Here is a 17,203-nt window from a genome sequence, read left to right on the forward strand (position 1 = left end):
CTAATGTATCTTGCTAATAATACGCGACCTGACATATCATTCGCGGTGAATTTACTAGCAAGGTATAGTTCCTCTCCAACCAGAAGACATTGGAGTGGAATCAAACAAATTTTCGATATCTTCATGGAACGGTTGATATGGGACTATTTTATCCCTACGGATCCAAGTCACAACTAGTTGGCTATGCAGATGCCGGATACCTGTCTGATCCACATAAAGGGAGATCTCAAACAGGATACCTATTCACATATGGTGGTACAGCTATATCTTGGAGGTCCACAAAACAGACAATTGCTGCAACATCCTCTAATCATGCTGAAATACTGGCGATTCATGAAGCTAGTCGCGAATGTTTTTGGCTGAGGAGTCTGATTCAATATATTCTGTCATCATGTGGACTGATTGATCATAAGATAGCTCCAACTGTCCTGTTTGAAGATAATACAGCATGCATTGCTCAACTTAAGGGTGGATACATCAAAGGTGATAGAACAAAGCATATTTCTCCCAAATTCTTCTTCACTCATGATCTTCAAAATCAAGGGACGATTGATGTCCAACAGATCCGCTCAAGCAACAATCTGGCAGATTTATTTACAAAGTCACTCCCAAAATCCTCCTTTGAAAGATTAGTACATGAGATTGGGATGCGCCGATTTCGAGACATTAAATGATGTCGGCAAAAGGGGGAGACTGTACTCTTTTTTCCTTGGTCATGTTTTTTTCCCATTGGGTTTTTTTTGACAAGGTTTTTAATGAGGCAGTCCCCATCACAAAGGATATTGTACTCTTTTTCCTTCACTAAGGTTTTTCCCACAGGGTTTTCTTTTAGTAAGGTTTTAATGAGGCAATAATCCTAAATGGTCATCCAAGGGGGAGTGTTGTGATAAAAGTGGATGACCATGGACCACGCAAGGCTTAGGTGGATTTCATTCTCAAGACTAAATGAATCCATTTACAAGACAAATGGAAATAAATGAAAGTTGAAAGTGGTATCATTCTTCATGTATAAATAGCAAGCATCATCGTATGCTTTTACACACAGCAATAAAAATCCTCTTCCTCTCTTTATACTTTCTCCTCCCTCTTAATACACTTCTAATATATCATATATATAAATATATAAGTTTCTATTATATTGTGATAAGTAATAAGAAATCTATTCCCTCTTTATGTTACAATCAAATACCCTTCTCCTTATATTACTATTACAATTCTTTCTCTTCTTTTATTTTATAAGTATTTTAAATTCTATTTTCTATTACTCTTTACATATAATATTAATAGCAATATTAACCATCTTTATTATATTGAGATAATATCAAATACAAATCTCTCTCTCTTTATTTTTAATACTTTTTCTTATCTTTGTATATATATACACAATACAACAAATAATATTATTATATATATATATAATAATTATTGAGCTAATTATATTAATAATAAAATCTTCTATTTATACATCTCTATTTTATATCTTTTATTTTACAACAACAATAACTATTGTAATGACAGATATAGTAAAATTCAATATATATTCACTACAATAATAGGCATATTAAAATTGATCGGGTATATAATAAATATATAAAAGTCCAATTTTGGAAGCAAAGCAAACGATAAAGTTGTCATCAGCATTCATATGTTCTTCATCTTCTTTCTTCGTTTCTTCCTTGCAAATGTAAGACATATTCAATATTTCACACAAAACCAGGGAAAAAAAAACATTCCAAAATGAAAATCTCAAAACCTTCATGGTACTCTCATACTCTGACTTTGTTCTTCTTCATCATCATCATTATGATGAGTCATGTTGCAAACTCTCAGTCTCATCAGCTCTATGATGAAGAACATGCAGTTCTTATGAAGATAAAACAGTACCTTCGAAACCCACCATTTTTAAGCCACTGGACACAGCAATCATCAACTTCCAATAACAACCACTGTTCTTGGCCTGAAATAAACTGCACCACCAATGGCAATTCTGTCATTTCACTCACTCTCTCCAATTCCAACATCACACAAGCCATACCAACCTTCATTTGTGAACTCAAGAACCTCACTTTTATTGACTTCAGCTTCAACTTCATCCCTGGTGAGTTCCCAACATCACTATACAATTGTTCAAAGCTTCAATACCTTGATCTTTCAATGAACAATTTTGTCCAAATTGACCAAATTGAAACTCTTTCATGTGTATGCTACAAATTTGGTTGGTGAAATTCCAGAGAACATTGGAGAAATGGTGGATTTGGAGAATTTGGATATGTCACAGAATGGTTTAACTGGTGGAATTCCCAGTGGCTTGTTCCTGCTCAAGAATCTGACCATATTGTACCTTTTTCAGAACAGTCTCTCCGGAGAGATACCTAAAGTTGTTGAAGCATTGAATTTGGTTGATCTTGATCTTGCACAGAATAACCTCACAGGGAAAATTCCAGAAGTTCTTGGAAAGCTTAAGAACATTACTTGGTTGAACTTGTCACTTAATAAGTTGTCAGGGGAGATTCCAGAAGCCTTTGGTAGTCTTCCAGCTATGGTGGATTTTCGTATGTTCTCCAACAATTTGTCAGGTACTCTTCCATCCAAATTCGGCCGCTACTCGAGGCTTGAAACCTTTCTGGTTTCATCTAATATTCTTAGTGGAAATTTACCAGAGAATTTATGTTACAATGGCAGGTTACTTAATTTAACTGTGTATGACAATAATCTTAGTGGTGAGTTGCCAAAATCACTAGGAAATTGTAATAGCCTACTTGATCTGAAAATTTACAACAATAAGTTTTCTGGTAACATTCCTAGTGGTCTTTGGACATCTTTGAATTTGTCAAATTTCATGGTGAGCCATAACAATTTCACTGGTGAGCTTCCTGAGATGCTGTCCTCTAGCATTTTGCGGCTCGAGATAAGTTTCAATCAACTTTCTGGTAGAATTCCAGCTACTGTGTCTTCTTGGAGTAATGTGGTAGTGTTTGATGCAAGTAAGAACAACTTGAATGGAAGCATTCCACAAGAGCTAACTTCTCTTCCAAAGTTAACAACCCTATTGCTTGATCAGAACCAGCTCACTGGGCCGCTTCCTTCGGACATAATCCATTGGGAGAATCTAGTGACTCTGAATTTGAGACAGAACCAGCTCTCTGGACAAATACCAGATGCACTCGGCCGGCTGCCGGTGCTTAGCCAGCTTGACCTTTCAGAAAATCAATTCACTGGCCAAGTTCCTTCTCAGCTTCCAAGACTCACCAATCTCAATCTTTCTTCCAATCATTTGACAGGAAAGGTTCCATATGAATTTGAAAATTCTGCATTTGACACCAGCTTTTTGGACAATCCTGGCCTTTGTTCTGATACCCCGGAACTGAACCTTGCATTGTGTAATTCTACTCCACAAAGATCAGGCAAGGGTTCATCTTGGTCTGTTTCTTTGATTACAAGTCTTGTTGTAGCAGCCTTCTTAATGGCTTTGTTGGCAACACTCTTGATTATGAGGCTTTACAGAAAAAGAAAGCAAGAATTTGATAACTCATGGAAGCTAATTTCATTTCAAAGGCTGAATTTCACAGAATCAGACATTCTCTCCTCATTAACTGAGCAGAATATTATTGGCAGTGGTGGATATGGTGCAATTTATCGTTGCCCTGTCGATGATTTCGGCTATGTTGCTGTGAAAAAGATTTGGAATGACAGGAAGTTAGATCAGAAGCTCAAGAGCTCGTTTCGCGCTGAAGTTAATGCGCTGAGCAATATTCGCCATACTAACATTGTGAGGTTGTTGTGCTGCATTTCAAATGAGGAATCTATGCTCCTTGTTTACGAGTATATGGAAAATAGTAGCCTAGATAAGTGGCTGCACAAGAAGTATAATAAGGCCTCCAATTTCTCAAGTTCAGCAGCAGTGCATCATGTTTTTCTTGATTGGCCAAAGAGGTTGCAAATAGCAATAGGAGTTGCACAAGGTTTGAGCTACATGCACCATGATTGCTCACAACCTATTGTTCATAGAGATGTGAAAACAAGCAACATTCTCTTGGATGCTCAATTCAATGCAAAAGTTGCAGATTTTGGTCTGGCTAGGATGTTGCTCAAGCCTGGTCAATTGAACACCATGTCAACTGTGATTGGATCATTTGGCTACATTGCTCCTGGTGAGTGAAATCCCAATATTCTAGTTCAGAACACAAGAGAAATGTGTTGCTTGAAGAGCAAGTAATCATAATCTGCACTTCTAGTTTGTTATAACAAGTACATTGCTTGGTTAAATTCTATGTGCCTTATATTTTTGCACTGGCCTAAGTTTCTTAATGTATATATGTGTTTCTTTATGATTGAAATTGCAGAATATACTCAAACAAGAAGGATCACTGAAAAGATTGATGTGTTTAGCTTTGGTGTTGTTCTGTTGGAGCTGACAACTGGCAAAGAGGCGAATGATGGAGACCAACACTTGTCTCTGGCCGAGTGGGCGTGGCGCCACATTCAGATAGGAAGCAACATAGAAGAGCTTCTAGACAAAGATGTCATGGAACCAAGCTACTTGGATGAAATGTGCACAGTTTTCAAACTTGGGGTGATGTGTACTTCAACATTGGCTTCTACTAGACCTTCCATGAAGGAGGTGCTGCAAATGTTGCAACTCTGCAGAGATCAATTTGATTATGGAGGAGACAGTAAGTTAGGCCATTATGATGTTGTTCCTCTTCTTAAGGATTCAAAAAGTGAAACAAGGTTGGATGTTGTTGATACTTTATAATAGAATTTTGATGATATACCTATACACACGATTGGATGTTTATGTAAAAATATAATTTAAATTGTTATAAGTATAATTTTAGAAGTGGACTTACAAGTATGTTAGTTTTAGTTACAATTCTAGTTCATACTTCATAAGATAATAGAATGTGAAATTTACCAAATTGTAATTTAGAATTAGCAACAAACTAAGACTCTAAGAGTGACATATTTGGAGGCTTGACTTGGTCTGAGGCCATGGTTTTTGAAAAATGAAAAGTGGATTTTATTGTTTGGTAAGTAAGTTTCAATGGTCAATATTGACTGCCGAAATTAATTATGAAATATAGTTGCAAACTTGGAACATAAAAGAAACAACAAAGCAGATAGATCAAACTTTTGTCCACACTCCACACCAGTTGACCAAGAATAAACAATGAATATGCTGGGACACATTTTTTCCTTCCCCACACTAACTGTCCAAAGTGCCCATCACTTCTTTTTAGCGTGTATCATGAATCATTATCATGCTTGGATTTATTTAATTAAGAGTAGACTGACAAATAAATTTTTAAAAATTTAATTTTAAAAAAATAATTATAGAAATTAATTTAAATAAATTTTTAAGAATTTAGATCAAAATACATTTCTGTACATAGTTTTTCATTCCGGCAATAGTTTGGAAGTCTGGATAAATCCATTAATTTTTATTTTTCAAAAATACATCCTTATCTTTTTATTTATTTATTTTTTTTTTTGGGACACAGATCCTCTGGAAAATACATACTTATCCTATATATATTATTTTTCTTTTTGGATATTATACAATTATTATTTTGACTTGGTCTAGACTCTAGAAATGTGTCAATTTGCCATTGTTCCTTCTCCTTGGATCCAATAGGCTTTTTAAATTTTTTTTTGTACATCTAACTGGGTTTTATTTTTTATAATAATTAAAAAAGGGCTTTTCTCAATGACCCAAAACTATGAACAAAAACAAGGAAAAAAGTGGAACACTGGAAACTGTAAAGTGGAAAACAAATGCAGTGCGTGCAAAGCGCAAACAAATCACAATGGCCAGCAATGAAGCAGCAGAAGTAAAAGAAGAAGAAGAAGAAAGAGAGGATGCAACAATGGCGAAGTTGGGTTCCTATGGTGGCGAAGTGAGGTTGGTGGTTGATGGAGAGGAATCAGCTGCAGAAGAGATCATGCTTTTATGGGGAATCCAACAACCAACTCTTTCCAAACCCAACTCCTTTGTTTCTCAGTCTTCATTGAAACTCTCCATCGACTCTTGTGGACACTCTCTCTCCATTCTTCAGTCTCCTTCTTCATTGGTACCCCTAATCATCTCTCTCGGTGTTCTTCCCTGTAATTTATTTTATTTGGTGATTCTAATTTTTGTATTTTTGGCTCAAATGTGATGACTCATTTGGTATGATGCTCTGTTAGTGATAATTGGCGGTTAAAATTTGAAGCTTGTGATGCTGATAATTTATTGTGGATTTCTGATGTTCATTCATTGATAATTTAGTTGTAAGCTATGGTTCTGGCTTCACTCTTCATAATCCCCGTTTCTATGCTATGATTATGATGTGATTTACAGATAGTTTGATTTACCAGCCAATCAATATTGAGATGTTATTATGTTACTGTGTACCAGGTTGGAATATCAGTTTTTAGATTGATCAAGAAATAAGATTAAATAGCATGAGTTTAATTTGTGGATTGCTTCATATTTCATGGTTTGGGATTCAGTGTGTATAAATTCGGAGCCTCGTTAAACAGCTTTTATCTTTTCAAGCTACTAATTTATTTAGTTAGTGAAATTGATGTACCATGAGTTGTTTATTGTTGAATTAAGCTCACAGTTATACCTATTTAAACTTTTGATTTTAAGGGCACGCCTGGAGTAACTGGATCAGTGATGTGGGACAGTGGAGTTGTATTGGGGAAGTTTCTAGAGCATTCTGTTGATTCCGGGATGCTTGTTCTACAGGGCAAGAAGATTGTTGAATTGGGATCTGGTTGTGGCTTGGTCGGGTAATTACGTTCTTACTATCAATTTGTTGGTGCCGAATTGATATAGTTTGTCACTTATTTTCATTTAAATTAGCTTGTAACCTGTTTGACGAAGATTTATGAACTACAAAAGTAGAACTATGATCTCGTGTTGACTCTTGTCTAGAAACCAGTGAAGTATCAATTTTTCAGATTGTTCTTACTCAAGTTTATAATAATGCACTGTTCTTATTTTGTATTCCTTAGTTGCATTGCAGCTCTTTTGGGTGGTGAGGTCATTCTTACTGATCTTCCCGATAGGCTGAGGCTACTTAGAAAGAACATTGAAACCAACATGAAACAATTTTGTCTACGCGGATCTGTGACAGCAACTGAACTCATATGGGGAGATGATGCTGACCTAGAACTTGTTAAGCCCATGCCTGATTATGGTAATAAAGATTCAACTATTGGCACTAGAAAACTTGTAGGGATGTAGCAGTCAGTTTATGTTGCCGCCCAATCTCCATCGTTTCTCCTTCTTATAGTATCCCTTATTGTTCAACGTCTGTTTTCTGTGTCTCATGCGATACTTAAAATTTTTGTTGGTTAAAATACTGTCATCGATCACTACTCACATTTATTTGCAAATATAACTGTTTTGTGGTATTATTATCATGTAATAATTTCTCTACAACTCATGCCTCCATGGTCTTATGAATATAGGCAATTGTTACCAAATTCATAATACAAATATAATTTTGCCTAATGCTAGGGATTTATGGCTTTTGACATGATTAAGAAAGATCCATTTTGGTATATTAGGGCACTGGAGAATATAAAGATAAAGAGTGCCATAAGATGTTTCAAGATTGAGTTAATATACCAATCGATTATCAACTCAATGCTTATTTGATTTCTTCTTTTCAGTGCTTGGATCCGATGTTGTTTACAGTGAGGGGGCCGTCGAGGATCTGCTAGAGACTCTAGGGCAGCTCTGCGGGCCTAATACAACTATCTTCTTGGCTGGCGAACTTCGAAATGGTGAAGGATTTGTTCCTTTTAACTTCATTTTTGGACCCTAATGCTCACAAGTATTATGAGTTCTGAGATCTTTTTTTCTTTTCTGGTTTCAGATGCCATTCTTGAGTACTTCCTAGAAGCTGCAATGAACAATTTCAGAATTGGTCGGGTCGATCAAAATCTGTGGCATCCTGATTATCGCAGCAACCGAGTTGTTCTTTATGTTCTTGTGAAGAAATGAAAGTTTCAGAATTAATGAAACTATGTTACTTTATAGTTTATACTCTACTAGAGTGTGACCCTCCTATGCTAGAATTCATTGTAAAAGATATTCTCCTTCCATATATTATTTTTTGATATCATGCTCATTTTGAGAAGCCTAACAATTTTGTTTTGACAGATAAAAGTGGACTATCATCTGTGAACCATTTTCAGTGAATTCATTCACAACCACTGTTAAGAAGACACAATATTGTAATGCTTCATGGAACAACTAAAACTCCAATTCTTGCTTGGCTATCATCAAAGGCTACTTAAATTCTAACATGTAACAAAGTAAAGTCCAGTGTTGATCAAAGAACTCCTAAAGCTAGATACATATTTACTTTCTAATTATCTATCAATAGAAATGCAAAATTAAAAGTTAGTCACAAAGAGAACATCTGTCAAAGTCGTTGAATTATGAGTAAATTTTATTCGACTATTTTAGTAAAGATTTTTTGGTACTTTTTTACATATTAAATGTATTAGAAAAAACAAAATTTTCCAACTTCATCATATCTCTTAACTAATGTCACTAGGACATTTATCTATCTATCTGTTTTATTTTATCTATATAAAAATTGATACACAAATTTTACCATAATTAAAAATTGACATCTCATCTATTATTATATTATCACATAAGTTTTTTTTTTAAATATAATTTTTATAAATTTTTGAATTTAACTTTTTATTTATCTCTTCATTTAATAGCCTCCATTAACATTATCTTCTAATTGATATTAATATAAATTAAATCAATAACCTATATATTATTATTACATTATTTTCTAAGAAAAAATAATGCTATTATTTTTCAATAATTCTGCTTATTAAAATATTTTTTCATATATTTTATATAGGTCCAATAACCTATATATTATTTTTTAATAGATTTTTTAATTTTAAAATAAAATTATAAGTTGAAAAGTTAATTGATATTCAACCATGTTAAGAAGAATTGTGACAAAAATACTTGAATTTATTTTAATTTTTTATAATTTTATTTTCTTTAACTTATATAAATGATTGTAGAATTTTATTCGATGATAAAAAATATTTTTAATGAAGTAAAATTTGTATGAGTCAAACTTTAAATTATAGAATTTATTATGATATAATTTTTTATTTTAAAAGTTATATAAATTATTTTAGAACTAATTATAAAACTAAACATTCTTCTATTATCATTTCAGTTATATAAAAGCTTACGTGCAAAAATTTTATAGTATTAAATTGGGTCTAAATTAAATCCTAATAATAATAATAAAATAATAATATGTCCAGAGCTTACCAACCTTCTCTTTTGATCTGACCAGAGCTTACTTCTTCTTCTTCTTCTCCTTCTTCTTCATCTTCTTTTTCTTCAATCTGCAACATGTCATCATCATCACCAAACCCTCAAGTGATAACCTGCAAAGGTAAAATTCATCTACCATTCTTTTTTTTCTTTTTTTTTTTCCATATTAACATGAATATAATTAAGTGTTGATATGATAATGTTTGTGTTGGATACTATATTGTGGAACAGCTGCAGTGGCGTGGGGAGCAGGAGAGCCATTGGTGATGGAGGAAGTTCAAGTCAGCCCTCCAAATTCAATGGAGATTCGTATTAAAGTTGTCTGCACCTCTCTCTGTCGCAGCGACCTTGCAGCCTGGGAATCTCATGTATGTAACATTCACTTTTTTCATGAATCTAAGAAAAGCTTCTACATTTGGTTCAACATTAATGCAAGATTCTTGTTTTTGCAGGCTATATTTCCTCGCATATTTGGTCATGAAGCATCAGGGTAATCTATAACTAACTACCCTTTACGGATTGATGCATTGAAGTCAAAAATTGATTCTTGGATTTGGTTATTTTTCTTTGGATATCATAAAAATCTTTCCTTTTTTATGATGGTAGATATCTAACATTATGGATATAACTTTAGGAACTAATAAGTTAGTGCAAAAGGTGTTGCTTGCTAGGTAGATATTGAATTTCTAATAGTTTTGCTTTGCAGGATTGTTGAAAGTGTGGGGGAAGGTGTGACTGAATTCAAGGAGGGGGACCATGTGCTAACAGTCTTCATCGGAGAATGCAAGGCGTGCAGGCCGTGCACGTCCGGGAAAAGCAACATTTGTCAAGTTTTGGGATTGGAGAGAAAAGGTTTGATGCATAGTGATCAGAAGACCCGCTTCTCTGTCAAAGGGAAGCCTGTATATCATTATTGTGCTGTTTCAAGTTTCAGCGAGTATACGGTAGTCCATTCCGGATGTGCAGTGAAAGTTAGCCCACATGTACCTCTTGAGAAAGTGTGCCTTCTGAGCTGTGGAGTTGCTGCAGGTAAATGTTTCAATTGAATCTTTTGTTATAGGAAAGAAAGGGGTAATGGCTAGTATAGATAAAATTTTTCCTATTTCTTAAAAGTTGAGCTAATTGGAACTCATTAATGATCCAACACTTAGAACAAGATTTTTGGTAATGTTGAGGCATTATTCAATCATAAAAAGAGCAAAAGTAATTCCTGAATGATATATGCAAGCAACTTGCATATACTGCGAATATTTAAAGTCAGATGCGAAAGCTAGTAGAGTTGAGAGATTGAAACTGATAGAGTTGCAGGTTTAATAGCATTGAAGAAATTTTTAGCTTAAGTGGCATTGGATGAATTGGTAGGCCATAACAGAAATGTTGAACTTATTTTCCTTCTCTTTGTTCTACTAGTGAGGGCCATAATAACCAATAATGCAATCTCTCAGAGTAGAGTATCATAAATTCATAACTCTTAGTTCCATTGATAAATTCTTGGTTTCTGATTGATTATGTCACTCATGGAAGGTCTAGGCGCAGCATGGAATGTTGCTAATGTGACAAAAGGATCAACTGTGGTGATATTTGGTCTCGGAACTGTTGGCCTTTCTGTAAGTGCAGGGAACAACTCTGTCTGTCTTAACTTTTCAGTTCTCAATTGATTACTAATTATCATTTCCAAACTACAAGATAATTTATGAATTCTCCTTTAATTAGGTTGCACAAGGTGCAAAACTAAGGGGAGCATCTCGAATAATTGGCGTGGATAACAATCCACAGAAGTGTGAAAAAGGTGCCAAAATCAGTCCTGAAATCGATCTGAATATTGTTTTTTCACCTAGCACAATCCTTGGTTCATTATTTGTTATTGTGTTTGTTGTTGCCGCAGCAAAAGCTTTTGGATTTACAGAAGTTGTTGACCCGAGTTCCTACCAAGAACCTATTGCTCAGGTTGTTGTTTGTCTCATCAGAAAATATCCAATTTAACCTTTCATATATATATATATATCATATCAAATAGCTGCTGCTAGATTAAGACTTACATGTCTGTGAAACAAGTTTATTTGTAACAATCGTTTATATGTTGAAAATTTTCAGGTTATTAAGCGCATTACTGATGGCGGAGCAGATTTTTCTTTCGAATGTGTAGGCGACACTGACATGATAACCACTGCATTGCAGTCCTGTTGTGATGTAATACTCATTATAGCCAAAACTCTCCTTGTGAAACTTAAAGGCTTTTATTTAATAGACTTGAATTTCACTCTGCATTTTTCCCCCCTTTTTTCTCCTAGGGATGGGGTTTGACAGTAACACTTGGTGTGCCAAAGGTGAAGCCTGAGATGTCAGCTCACTATGGACTATTCTTAATGGGAAGAACACTCAAGGGATCTCTATTTGGAGGATGGAAACCTAAATCTGATCTTCCTTTATTAGTAGAGAAGTATGTGAACAAGGTAATAGCAAGAGTACCCTGATTATTTTGTTTGATCATTGCTTTGTCTATGTTTATTTTCATGTGGAACATGCAAGTCTTCACTTCAAGGCCTCATTCTCATAACTTTTAAGTTCCAAACTCCAACCTACTTTAAATTTGATATTTCAGCAAGAAATATGTACTAATATGATGTTTAATATGCAGGAAATTCAAATTGATGACTACATAACACACAATTTGCCATTTGATGACATTAACAATGCTTTTGATCTCATGAAGGAAGGAAAGTGTCTGCGTTGTGTTATTCACATGCCAAGATAATTCCTGTGGATTTCTATTAGTATTTTCTTTCAAGGAAAACAATCCAAAATCCAAATCATTGTAGAAGGAACTAATATAACTATATAAGAGCTATTCTCTTTAATTTTTTTTTTTCAAATTGAATTGCAATTCTTTAAAAAGATCATTTCTAGAATACCCTTTGGAATATGAAATATTTTATCTTTCCTCCAAGGAATATAGAAACTTTATCTGGCGGTTATAAAAAGTTACATGTCAATCTTTTAGCATGGCATAACTTGGTACTTAGCATTAGCACCAAAAGGATGTAAAATGGCAGCAACTCATTGCACAATAAAAATTAAGGAGACTGAACTATAACTATATGTATTTCAACCAAAAAGTATATAGGTTGTTTCCTTTAAAAAGAACACTAACGGTATTTTTATAAGTCAGAGTCAGACAAGGAAGCTCAACATAGAGCAGCAACATTACATTATTTTCATCCATTGTTCAACTGAACTGAGCTAAAGATTATAATAATGTAATCACAAAAAGATGAAACTACAAAAACACCCTTTTTGATATTTATGATAGATAATCAAAGATAGGATCCCCAGTGTAGAGGTGGAAGCACCTTGATTCCATGACCACCAACATCTCCCCTGGTAGTTCCCAAGGGGCACGGTATGAGTTCATATCATCCTCCATTACTAAAAATCTATGCCAATACACTTAAAGAGGTTGCTTTCGCAAGTGCACTTTCCCCTTGTTGAATCCATTACCTAATCTTCAGTCAAATCTTCCCAACTTCTGAACTGACAGCACAGGATAAGTAATCTTAGACTAACTTTTCACATGACAACGCAGAGTTTGTTGTGAAGTCCAAAGCATACAACCCATATACAAATATTTACAGTGAGAAAGGACCAAGATTGATACAAAAACACTGGACTATGTGAAAGGTCTATGCCACAGTTTTTCCAAGATCGTCAGAACAATACAGTGGTTAATGTGCCCTTCACTGGACAAGTACAGTCAGCAAGCACCTTGAAGATCCCACTGCTAGTTACAACAGCAGACGGGAGACATTCCATTGAAGTCCCCCCAATAGACATCAAGCTTGAGAGGTTGGAACTGAGGAAAGAAAGCATTGGTTGAATTTTTATCAGTGGTAATGAAAAATTCCTTTTCAGTTGACATTATGCTCTGAATATTATCCTATAGTTGCAAAATTTCATGTTGTTTCCAAGATTTAGACTTCTCTGAACAATAAATAGCTTTATTATTACCAAACTAATAATGATAAAAATAAATAGCTATATTAACAGTTCTTTAAAAAATTGGTTGTGTTTTTAATTATTATTTATTCTTACATTTACAGATAAGCTATTCTTTCTGTGTAATACTCATTTAAGGAAAGTGTAAAACTATGTATAGATAGCGGTAAGCTAAAAATCAAATTAAAGTGTAGTTATAGTTACTTGAGCTCAAGTATCTCTACGGGACACTTCAGCTAAGCCTAAGTTTTTATTATCTCAATGCTTATGTATTTGTTATAAACATCTTGCAAGCAGATGCCAATTACCGAAGTCTCATCATTCTACATTGAACCAATTGAAATTGAAAAGTACCCTTCACCAGAAATTGGTTTCAAAAGAACAATTTGATAATGGAATGGAATAGATTTAGAAAAAGGATAATTTCATAAGTTTCTTTCCTCTTGCCCATTTTATGTGTCATTGACAAGATAACACTGTTACCTGGTTTTCTATGTGAGAATGAATGCCTCAAGACTTGTCAAGAATTCATGAAACTAGTCACCAGTTAAGGCCCTTGGTCTGTGCTCAATAGTATAAAGTGACATCCCTGTTTGTGAAACTGCTCTCACAAATGCCATATTTGCAGTTAAAGTGGGAGCATGCCAATGATCACCAGTGCCAAAGACAATTTTGTTTTTCAATGCCAGCTTCCTTGTGGTTGGGAGGCTCATCATGCGTTCTGAAGGTGTATCAGGAACAACCCTGTGGTGATCCTCCAGTTTGTTATTGCAAATATTATTTTAAGGATTATCAATTTAAAAAATAAAATAAAAAGATAATCAATAAAGAAACTTTCAAGGGTGAACTTCACAACAAATAAAAGGTTAGGAAAAAAGTCCTTTAAAAGTGCAACTGCATAAGTATGTTCAAACATGCCTAATAATTTCGTAAAACAGATGATGTATCCATGGTTAGAAAACTGATACATACTAAAAACAATAATTTTCCATTGCAATTTTTTTCTTTTCCATATATAGGTAAACTGGGTGAGATGAAGATACTATAGCTCATTAAACTGACCTGAGGCAATTTATTAGCTTCTCAGCCCTGAGTTTCTCATTGGGCCCTCCACACATCAATACCAACTCCTTAAATTCCGTATTAACACTCTCACAAATTATTCCTGTCTTCCCATATAAGATTTTACCGAATTGTACATGGATTGGACTTTCAAGTTCGGACATTACCTGGCAACAAAATTGGGCAATGATTTAGCCAATTCACTTGATGCCAATAAAAGCCAGAATAGTTTCTGAAGCTATATAAAATGCACGTTTTTTAACACCATGAAATATTCCACTGTATAACCTTTCTTTAGAGAACTACCCATTGGAAGAAAAAAATGAATAAAAAGTTAGCCAATACAATGAATTTAATGAAATATATAAAAGCACGGGATGATATATTTAGTTAAGCCAAAGAGGAATTAACAAAGGCCCTACAACATTTCAAGGCAGCAATATTGAAAATAACACAACTGGCAAATAAGTTAATTCAGGGGTGCATCTAAACTCCCCCAAAAATAAATAGGGATAGGATCTTAAAAGTAGGACACAGTTACCTGGGATTTAGATAATGCAAACAAAATGTCAACATGAAAATAATATCAAGGAACAAGTAACACTCCAATGCTAAAATAAAAATCAAAATATTACTGTAACTTCAAAACTAGACCATTGAAGCCTTCAGAATACAAAATTCTTGGAAGTTAAATGATTATGTTTCATAACAAAATAAAGGTTGCTCATCACATATTTCATCAAGTTCACATTCTATAAGAAAAACAATAAAGCCATCTTACAAATAAGTGGAGTCAACTGCAAGGATCAAAATGAGCATAGACACAAGCATGCAAAAAGTAAGAACATGAAAATCCCATTGCCCCAATTACTTATATACATATACTGTCAACAATAATTAGATAACAAGAAGCATGTAGCAGAAATCTCAATAACTCACTTGGCCAAGCACAAAGTCATAGTTTCCCTTGAACCGCTGCCTCAGTTCAGATTCTGGAGTGGCCAACAGCTTCTTTGTACCACCATTACTAATTCCCGATACAAAAGCTATTAGAGCTGTTGTATCAAAATTTACTAGATTACCTTCACATGAAAGGTTTTCAGGTTCAGTCGATTCAGAATTTCTGTTGTTAAAGGAGTTTTGTTTCATTCCCATAACAATTGAACAGAATGTATCCCCTAAGTTTGTATCAGCATTCTCTTTTGAAGGTTCTGATCGAATTTCAGCTTCCTGTACTGAAAGTCCTAGTTTTTTGGCATTCTCTTCTAAAAGATGCACCTGAGTTTCAGCTTTTGCTACTGAAAGCTCAAGTTGAGAAGAGTCAGCACTAGAACCATGGCCATTACAACTTGTATTTGAACCAACTTCTTTGTCAACAGCAGGGTCGATTTCAAGGACACATGCATCTTTATATGATCTTGCAATAACATTTATCCAGTCACCTTCCGTTTCTTCCAATGCAACAGAACTGAAAACCGAAAACTCCAAGCCAACTTCAGATGCCGCAAAATTATCCCGAAGTTTCTGGCGAACAAGGTTATCAAGCCCATTGGCAAAGAAAAGAATAACCGAAGAAGGTCTTAAAGATAAGGTCGACCGGGCAGCAGCAAGGACTTGTTCAACGCGTAATTTTAAGCCTTTACTTCTATGACATTTGTTCCAAGAAATGTACTTTGGATTTCTATCAGATACTATAATCCAAACTGGCTTCCTATTGAGGGTACACACTATATCAACATGAATGTCTTTCAGAGAGGAACAACAATGCTCATTACTTCTAGCTGAAGGTACGAGTGGGATTGATTTGCAAACTCGAGAAACTCCGGTTATAAAAGGCTGCTGAAGAATATATACAACTGCCTCAAGGTGCCCAATGTTGACACTGTTGTCACATACAAACACTCAGAAAATTATGAAGCAATCAAGCATACAACAACAGTTACTGACTCTCATCAAGACCACTTATACCAAAAAAATGAAAACATGATCCAAACACTTAAGTTATCAAAACCTCGATAATTCTTCACCCTATGTTCCCACATCCACACAAAGTAAACTGTTATGTACTGAAAAGAAGAAAAAACAATTTTTTTTTCCTAATTAATTGTAGTATGAACATAACGTTGAGGATCCATGTGAATATTGATCAGTGAAAATCAAACCATGAATGAATCAAATATTACCTGAGGGGTGTGGAAGAGGAAGAGGGACGAGAGAGGAAAGAGAGCTCGGCACGTGCGGATTTGAGGAGTGTTCGCCTGCATGAATCGGTGATGTTGGTGGAGCCACGTGGCAGCTGCTGAATGGCGACGATGACGGAGCTGCACCTCTGCTTCGCCGCTTCCACTTGCGCAACCCTCCTCTGCTCCTCCATTTTGGTTTTTCGAGCTTCTTCGTCAATGGAGATAGTACAGACTACAGAACCGCACCGCATTGTAAATAAAACAGTCAAATATAATTTAATTACGAGAAAATGAAAAATAAATCCTTTGACTTTTTAATTTGAAAATAAAAAAGCCTTTCTGATTTGAAGACTATTGGGAGGCAGTTTTCTTGGTACATGAGGGTAAAGAATTATGTTGACATGGCAAAAAATTTGATTGAGTTTGTATAAATAGTAGTTGGTTATTTATCTTTTCAGAGATTTATGCAGAAATTTTAAATAGGTTTCAATCTGATCATTGCCCTATTTTGATACGTTGTAAAGGTCGTCCTCAACCTAAAGAGAATCGACCTTTTCGATTTGTTGCTGCTTGGACTACTCATCCTGGGTATAGGGATATTGTGAACCAGTCATGGTGGTCTAGTAATAGAGGAATTCATGGCAAG

The 17,203-nt window shown here is 34.7% G+C and overlaps 4 protein-coding genes across 5 annotated transcripts; 3 read left to right on the forward strand and 1 right to left on the reverse strand.

Moving 5' to 3' along the window:
• Positions 1 to 1,737: 1,737 nt before the first annotated feature.
• On the forward strand, positions 1,738 to 4,943 carry LOC107489847 (LRR receptor-like serine/threonine-protein kinase HSL2). Its single transcript, XM_016110612.3, has 3 exons — positions 1,738 to 2,098; positions 2,166 to 4,151; positions 4,344 to 4,943. The coding sequence occupies exons 1-3, from the start codon at positions 1,738 to 1,740 to the stop codon at positions 4,754 to 4,756; spliced, it is 2,760 nt and encodes a 919-aa protein (XP_015966098.2). The 3' UTR covers positions 4,757 to 4,943.
• An 816-nt stretch (positions 4,944 to 5,759) lies between these two features.
• On the forward strand, positions 5,760 to 8,461 carry LOC107489846 (uncharacterized). The gene is made up of 5 exons (XM_016110611.3): positions 5,760 to 6,071; positions 6,635 to 6,777; positions 7,003 to 7,187; positions 7,666 to 7,779; positions 7,872 to 8,461. Exons 1-5 carry the CDS (start codon positions 5,808 to 5,810, stop codon positions 7,997 to 7,999), a joined length of 834 nt encoding a protein of 277 aa, XP_015966097.2. The 5' UTR covers positions 5,760 to 5,807; the 3' UTR covers positions 8,000 to 8,461.
• Positions 8,462 to 9,306: 845 nt separating this feature from the next.
• On the forward strand, positions 9,307 to 12,192 carry LOC107489845 (alcohol dehydrogenase-like 6). Of its 2 annotated transcripts, none has more exons than XM_016110610.3 (10): positions 9,307 to 9,440; positions 9,551 to 9,687; positions 9,772 to 9,809; positions 10,026 to 10,348; positions 10,844 to 10,926; positions 11,033 to 11,108; positions 11,205 to 11,266; positions 11,414 to 11,509; positions 11,611 to 11,772; positions 11,958 to 12,192. In XM_016110610.3, exons 1-10 carry the CDS (start codon positions 9,398 to 9,400, stop codon positions 12,072 to 12,074), a joined length of 1,137 nt encoding a protein of 378 aa, XP_015966096.1. In that variant the 5' UTR covers positions 9,307 to 9,397; the 3' UTR covers positions 12,075 to 12,192. The 2 variants fall into 2 exon arrangements, with proteins under 2 accessions (XP_015966096.1, XP_052118143.1); XM_052262183.1 differs by having other exon boundaries at positions 11,647 to 11,772.
• A 204-nt stretch (positions 12,193 to 12,396) lies between these two features.
• Positions 12,397 to 16,792, reverse strand: LOC107489844 (uncharacterized). The gene is made up of 5 exons (XM_016110609.3): positions 16,558 to 16,792; positions 15,314 to 16,256; positions 14,375 to 14,541; positions 13,796 to 14,056; positions 12,397 to 13,169 (listed from the first exon to the last, which is right to left on the reverse strand). Exons 1-4 carry the CDS (start codon positions 16,746 to 16,748, stop codon positions 13,849 to 13,851), a joined length of 1,509 nt encoding a protein of 502 aa, XP_015966095.3. The 5' UTR covers positions 16,749 to 16,792; the 3' UTR covers positions 12,397 to 13,169; positions 13,796 to 13,848.
• Positions 16,793 to 17,203: the final 411 nt, after the last annotated feature.

The sequence above is a fragment of the Arachis duranensis genome, chromosome 5 (genome assembly GCF_000817695.3).
Source record: "Arachis duranensis cultivar V14167 chromosome 5, aradu.V14167.gnm2.J7QH, whole genome shotgun sequence".
In the NCBI taxonomy this organism is placed as follows: Eukaryota; Viridiplantae; Streptophyta; class Magnoliopsida; order Fabales; family Fabaceae; genus Arachis; species Arachis duranensis.

Excerpts from the sequence above, each read along its gene's own strand:
- LOC107489845 (XM_016110610.3), top strand. The coding sequence starts at position 9,398 with ATGTCATCATCATCACCAAACCCTCAAGTGATAACCTGCAAAG. Across the intron at positions 9,810-10,025 it reads TTTGGTCATGAAGCATCAGG|GATTGTTGAAAGTGTGGGGG; the intron begins GTAATCTATAAC and ends TTTGCTTTGCAG. Across the intron at positions 11,109-11,204 it reads TCCACAGAAGTGTGAAAAAG|CAAAAGCTTTTGGATTTACA; the intron begins GTGCCAAAATCA and ends TTGTTGCCGCAG.
- LOC107489846 (XM_016110611.3), top strand. The coding sequence starts at position 5,808 with ATGGCCAGCAATGAAGCAGCAGAAGTAAAAGAAGAAGAAGAAGAAAGA. Across the intron at positions 6,778-7,002 it reads TCTGGTTGTGGCTTGGTCGG|TTGCATTGCAGCTCTTTTGG; the intron begins GTAATTACGTTC and ends TGTATTCCTTAG. Across the intron at positions 7,780-7,871 it reads GGCTGGCGAACTTCGAAATG|ATGCCATTCTTGAGTACTTC; the intron begins GTGAAGGATTTG and ends TTCTGGTTTCAG.
- LOC107489844 (XM_016110609.3), bottom strand. The coding sequence starts at position 16,748 with ATGGAGGAGCAGAGGAGGGTTGCGCAAGTGGAAGCGGCGAAGCAGAGG. Across the intron at positions 16,257-16,557 it reads TCCTCTTCCACACCCCTCAG|TGTCAACATTGGGCACCTTG; the intron begins GTAATATTTGAT and ends ATGTGACAACAG. Across the intron at positions 14,542-15,313 it reads ATGACTTTGTGCTTGGCCAA|GTAATGTCCGAACTTGAAAG; the intron begins GTGAGTTATTGA and ends TTTTGTTGCCAG.
- LOC107489847 (XM_016110612.3), top strand. The coding sequence starts at position 1,738 with ATGAAAATCTCAAAACCTTCATGGTACTCTCATACTCTGACTTTGTTC. Across the intron at positions 2,099-2,165 it reads CAGCTTCAACTTCATCCCTG|TGTCCAAATTGACCAAATTG; the intron begins GTGAGTTCCCAA and ends AATGAACAATTT. Across the intron at positions 4,152-4,343 it reads ATTTGGCTACATTGCTCCTG|AATATACTCAAACAAGAAGG; the intron begins GTGAGTGAAATC and ends TTGAAATTGCAG.